We start from the raw sequence: 6,008 nt of genomic DNA, 5'->3' as shown, positions 1-6,008 counted from the left end.
TAGCCTGATAGACTTAGAATCAAATTTTTATACATAACGCAACTATCTGCAATATATTTTTGATAAAAAAAACTAATGATTCCTTTTTTGTTCGTTTTCACCTTGTTTCGTTTAAAAATATTCAAAAGAATATTTAAAAAAAGAAAAATGTCAGACGTCAACGTCATCACTTGCTTTAGGTTTTTTTTGATACCTCTACCTTGCTAATAAAATGAAAATTATAAAATTTTCACTGAAAAACTATCATACCATTAAAAATGTATCAAAAGATTAGAAAAATATCCAAACAAAATCTACAAATGCTGAAAGGGTTTTTTTCTATTCATAACTTAAAACAAGAAACTTTAGATTCTTGATCAAAAATTCACATCTTAAAAAACCTGACTGTCATTCATGGATGGATGGAAATGTTGCGATGTTATTGCATGTGGCTTTTTGGCGGGAGGCGGGAACGGGACAGTTGCTTTCTTCATTGAATAATCTAAATAATTAATACGAAGTGGTGTTTTGTGGTTAATGATCGCATTAAGTTAGTCGGAAGACATTCGCGAGTGTTATTATATTGGAGTATTCAATAAACAAAGTGTATCTGCCTATTTTCGCTTCGTGTCAGGAAGCCGCTTCATAACTCAAAAGTTTATGCGGACTTTTGAGTTAATTCGTTTGGGGTTCGGAGTAGGAGTCTACTCCGAGGGTGGGGGCTTAGGTTTCATCATCATCACCTTTCATCATTTCATTAATCATCAAGAAAAAAAATACGTCAGACATGGCTGTATGGGCATAGTTCCCTTTGCCTTACCCTTCGGGGAAAACCAAACCAAAAAAAAAAAAAATGTTATTGCATGTGTTTTTACAAGCATAATTATTAAACAAAATAATTATTAATTCCTTGTCTTTTACAATAAATAACGTTTTTTTTAGGTAATTAGTTTTATAATACTACAGCACAATGCCTGTACTGTGTAGAACAGGTTGTGGAAAGAACGCAGTTTTAAAGGTTAGTTTTTATCATATGTTTATATATTGAAAACTTTATAAAATCCTTGTTCTGTACTAAAATTAACTGAATCTTCTTCACAGCGACCGAAAACAGGTGACGCGCTGTGCAGAGAATGCTTCTTCTGGGCGTTTGAGACGGAAATCCACTACACTATTACAGAAGGAGAATTATTCAAAAGAGGCGACTCGGTCGCTATTGGTGCGTCTGGTGGCAAAGACTCGACAGTTCTCGCGTACGTTATGAAAACATTGAACCAGAGATACGACTACGGTTTGAATTTGCTGTTGCTGTCTATTGACGAAGGAATAACGGGCTACAGAGATGACAGTTTAGAAACAGTAAAACAAAACCGAGATGACTATGAAATGCCGCTGAAAATTCTTTCATACAAAGACTTATATGGTTGGACTATGGATGAGATTGTAGCCCAAATTGGCAGGAAAAACAACTGCACTTTTTGTGGTGTGTTTAGACGTCAAGCTTTAGACCGTGGTGCTGCCATGCTTGGGGTGAAGTGTATAGCAACGGGGCATAATGCTGATGATATTGCAGAGACAGTGCTCATGAATGTGCTTAGAGGAGATATAGCCCGATTGAAAAGATGTACTGCAATAAGGACTGTAAGTTTTAGATGCATAAAGACAGTTTCCTTTTTCGAAATAAAACAATGTTTCATAATATTTTTTTAATAAGTATTTTACGATTTCAGGGTAGTGAAGGCAGCATACCTCGGGTGAAACCGTTAAAGTACACATATGAGAAGGAAATAGTAATGTATGCTCACTACAAGAAATTAGTATACTTCTCCACAGAGTGTGTGTTTGCGCCGAATGCTTACAGAGGACATGCCCGAGCCCTCCTTAAAGATATGGAGAAAATTAGACCTTCTTGTATTATGGATATAATTTATTCAGGTGATTGAATTGCATTATAATTTCTGCTTCTAATTAAATAGTATACCTACTTGTTTTAATAGATGATAATAAAATATTTCTAACAATGTATCACCTATCATGGTATAACAGAAAGCTTTGTGAGGTGTGGGTAGTTCATCTTGCGATGCATGAACCTCTGACTACCCCAAATGGAATATAGTCATGAGCCTATATTATATTTTAAATATTGGGAGTTCTATACTGCAGTATGAATATAAAGTCCAAGTAGACTAGATCCTCATTTATTATCAAATTTTCCAACAGGTCTTTTTTTTTTGATGAGGCTTTGAACACACTTAGTGATCATGCCAGTCTCATAGGTGATCTCAAGTACCTCTCCCTTAGGCAAAGGATTGGTCAATCAGATAATATAAACTAAAAGCCTTACATTATAGTGGGTCTGCCAACCAGCAATTGACTTCTCCTTTGCCAAGGGAAATGAATCAAAATACTTTATTGCACAGAACTAAATTTCAACAATCAGATACATGAATACAGCACATTTGCATTGCATGAACGTGCAACTCTACTATTAGGGTTGACCCACATCTAGCGGCACAGAACCGCATTTATTCCGCCTATGCGGCCGCACGTTCGATCCTTCGTCGATTCCGCCGCGTGCGGTCGCGTTATCTCGCTCTAACAAATTACGGTTCTGAGTGACGGAAAGGAATAGAAGCATAGGAAAGCGCGATGCGGTGCGGCCAGTTGTAGTTCAACCCTTAAAAATAATTCACATTTCAGGTGAAACCATGGAAGTGAAGGAGGAAGTCTCCCTACCAGCTCAGAGAATATGTACCAGATGTAATTTTGTATCATCACAGGCTGTATGCAAAGCTTGTGTGTTATTGGAAGGATTAAACAAAGGCCTCCCTCGACTTGGCGTCGGCAAGAGTTCCAAAGCTAAGAAGATGCTTGAAGAATATAATGCTAAGAACGAAAACTCTTTAGAATTGGCTGTAAAAGAATTAGACATAGATACAGACAGTTGTAAGTATAAGGGAAAGCCCTGTCGAACAGGACTATGTAGAAGTAAGAAAGAAAATGTACAAAGCAATGCAAATAATGAACAGAAATGCAGCACAGAATGTACAGGAAATTGCAATAATAAAACAAGTAATGGAGAAGTTAGTAATGCCAAAATAAATAATTTGCTGCAGGAGTATGGAATAGAGGAGTCCAAGTCTATAGAACATAATAAAGAGAGTTTAAATAATGGTACAGAGGAGGATTCAGATGTAGAAGTTATAAATGAAGATGATGAAAATACCTGCGCAGGCGCATGTGGCGGCTCTGTTATAAGCTTCTAGTTGAACCACATGTATCCAGGTCCAGTGGTTGAGCGTTGGACTCACGATTCGGAGGCCCTGGGTTCGAGTCCCGGTGGGGACATATCACAAAAATCACTTTGTGATCCCTAGTTTGGTTAGGCCATTACAGGCTGATCTCCTGAGTGTCCGAAAGTAAGATGATCTCTGCTTCGGAAGGCACGTTAAGTTGTTGTTCCCGGTTACTATTTACTGATGTAAGTGAGTAATCATTACATGAGCCATGTCAGGGGCCTTTGGCAGCTCAATCACAACCCTGACGCCAGGGTTGATGAGGTTGGTATTCCACCTCTAAGATAAGAAGAAGAAGAAGCACTTTCCTATGCTTCTATCCTTTTCTGTTACTCAGTTACATAGCGTCATTTGCTAATTTGAGACGAAGGGTTTTTCGCTCTCAGGATATCGCCGCCTAGAGTTGAGTATTTTCAAATGTCCTTGATCTTTGAATTTTTCAGGTAACATCTATCTAGACTTATTTCCTCAATTTCATTCAAATGTTGTTTGATGTCAACCCATTTGTCAATAATATCTTAGGGTAATGGTGTGCCCCATTTTATTTTAATTTTCCATAAGTCTTGTAAAAGTAATTTTGATTACATACAGATGCATTTTCAGGATACTTCTCTTAGTGTTTGTTTTGCAGTCCCTTCGGACATAATGCTTTATTATGGATACCGAACTGTCCACAATATTGGCATTTTTGCATCTCATTGCAGTAATGTACTAAGTGACCAGTTTTAAAACAGCCAAAACATTGGCCTTTAATTTTGCTTTCCTTTCTTCAATTGCAGTAACTTTATTACATTCACGTTTGTGATCTCCATCACAGAATACACATAACCATTTCTTCCTTTTACTTCCATGAAATTTACTATTTCTTGATTAGAATCGAATTTCCTTTAAGTTGGTTTATCATTTGGTCTTGAATTCCAAGAAGACGATCTAAGATTCGCAGCGTTCCATTGGTTCTTATATTGATTTGTGCTATTAAAGTTATAATTCGTTTTCGGATTATTGGCTTCGTTCACATGTAATGTTTCAAATGCATACGGTGATGTCTCGTTTGAAGTGTTCACTTGAGAAACTCTTCGCTTCTTCCTTGGCCGATATCACTATTCTTCTTCTTTGCGAGTCAATGGCGATCGAAACTAATTTTTTGCTGACCAATAATTGGCCACGCTTACGGCATTGTCAGTGGCTTCGTACAGGTCTTTAATAGTGCAGGTGTTGGAGAGTTGTTTTAATATCTCCTCTATCGAGTTTTTTGCCTCAGCATCCACTCTCATTTTGATTTCATAAATGATATCAGTAGGATTTTTTTCCATGATAAGATATTGAATCTGATTGGTATTTGTATTTTCCTTCATAGACTGAAGTATTCTAAGGTGTCCTCAGACTTCGTCTAAGGTTTGTCGACACTCTTCTATATTTCGGCTCGTTTAATCATGCTAAGTGCTTTATGGTGAGCGAATATGATTTCGCTATCTTTCCGATATCTTGCTTTTAAAGTATCAACTGCAAGTTTATAACTACGGTTTGTTGTATCAAATCCATCTACAAGTCTTGCCGCATCTCCCTTGAGTGTACTCTCGAGATAAAGCAGCTTGTCCACATCATTTAAATTTCTTCGTCTTATATTAGACGTGAACTGATCCCAAAATGATAACAATTGGAGCAGATTTCCGCTGAATTCGGGTAATTTCAAATCCGGTAACTTGCTGATTTATTAACTTCTGTCGAGGTTGATGGTTGAACCGCGTGAATTTTCAGCTTGGCGTCCAACGCTGCCAAGACTTCTCCTTGTAGTTGATAAGTAGTGAAATGTGATATCTCATCAGGGTCAGAGTTATTGCATATTTTGAAATAGTTATATAATTCACAGGTAAAGTGTGACAATATTGCCGTAAGTTTAGTTTTTACAATTTGTGCCTCTTACCTTGATCAGTTAAGTTCTTTATTTCTTGGACAAATTTGGATAACCTGTTTATCAGTATTTCCTCCATTGTTAGACATGAATTTCTTATATCCGTTTTGATAACAATCAGTAGGTAGATATATTTGCAGCGTACCCACAGCTCCAATCAAGCTGGTTCAGTATTCGATTATCCACTCATATCCGCTTATTATAACTTTCCAATAAACTGCGGTGTTTACCAGTGTATGAAACACATTTATTACTTTAAATAAGTTGACACTAATTAATAATCAGTGTTGCTATATTACAATATGTATATCTCGCGGAAACGCCGCGACACAGGATGTGATTTCCCTTGGCAACGGAGAAGTCAATTGCTGGTTGGCAGAGCCACTATCATGTAAGGCTTTTACTTTATATTATCTGGTTGACCAATCCTTTGCCTAAGACCTTGTTCAGAAGGCGCGATTTACTCGCGTTTTCATACCACAGAATAATTTGATTACTTTATAAATTCCTGCATGCTTGGTGATATGCGTCTGTATCCGTATGATGTTAAGTACTCTGTGGTATGACAACACGCGTAAAACGCCTCATCTGGACAGGCTCTAAGGGTTAGGTACATGAAAGCACCTATGAGGCTGGCATGATCACTCAGGGTGTTCAAAGCTTCGTTAAAAATAAGAATAAAAAAAGAGATTTGAGAGAACGACGGCACGCGTAAGCTTGCGTTCGCGCTCTCTTGCTCTAGCAAATTACGGTTCTGAGTAACAGAAAAGGATAGCAGCATAGGGAAGTGTGATGAGGTGCTGACATATCTGACAAATTAT

General features: G+C 37.4%; 1 protein-coding gene across 1 annotated transcript; it reads left to right on the top strand.

The window, feature by feature from the left end:
• Positions 1-440: 440 nt before the first annotated feature.
• On the top strand, positions 441-3,818 carry LOC126367340 (cytoplasmic tRNA 2-thiolation protein 1). The gene is made up of 4 exons (XM_050010828.1): positions 441-997; positions 1,081-1,620; positions 1,710-1,914; positions 2,680-3,818. The coding sequence occupies exons 1-4, from the start codon at positions 950-952 to the stop codon at positions 3,243-3,245; spliced, it is 1,359 nt and encodes a 452-aa protein (XP_049866785.1). The 5' UTR covers positions 441-949; the 3' UTR covers positions 3,246-3,818.
• The last annotated feature ends 2,190 nt before the right edge of the window (positions 3,819-6,008 follow it).

This window comes from Pectinophora gossypiella, chromosome 6, assembly GCF_024362695.1.
Source record: "Pectinophora gossypiella chromosome 6, ilPecGoss1.1, whole genome shotgun sequence".
NCBI lineage: Eukaryota > Metazoa > Arthropoda > Insecta > Lepidoptera > Gelechiidae > Pectinophora > Pectinophora gossypiella.
This window is presented reverse-complemented; position numbering and strand designations above follow the sequence as displayed.

What these genes read in the sequence shown, in the direction of transcription:
- LOC126367340 (XM_050010828.1), top strand. Translation starts at nt 950, where the DNA reads ATGCCTGTACTGTGTAGAACAGGTTGTGGAAAGAACGCAGTTTTAAAG. An exon ending in GATGTACTGCAATAAGGACT is followed by an intron (nt 1,621 to 1,709) that starts GTAAGTTTTAGA and finishes TTACGATTTCAG; the next exon opens with GGTAGTGAAGGCAGCATACC. An exon ending in TATGGATATAATTTATTCAG is followed by an intron (nt 1,915 to 2,679) that starts GTGATTGAATTG and finishes TTCACATTTCAG; the next exon opens with GTGAAACCATGGAAGTGAAG.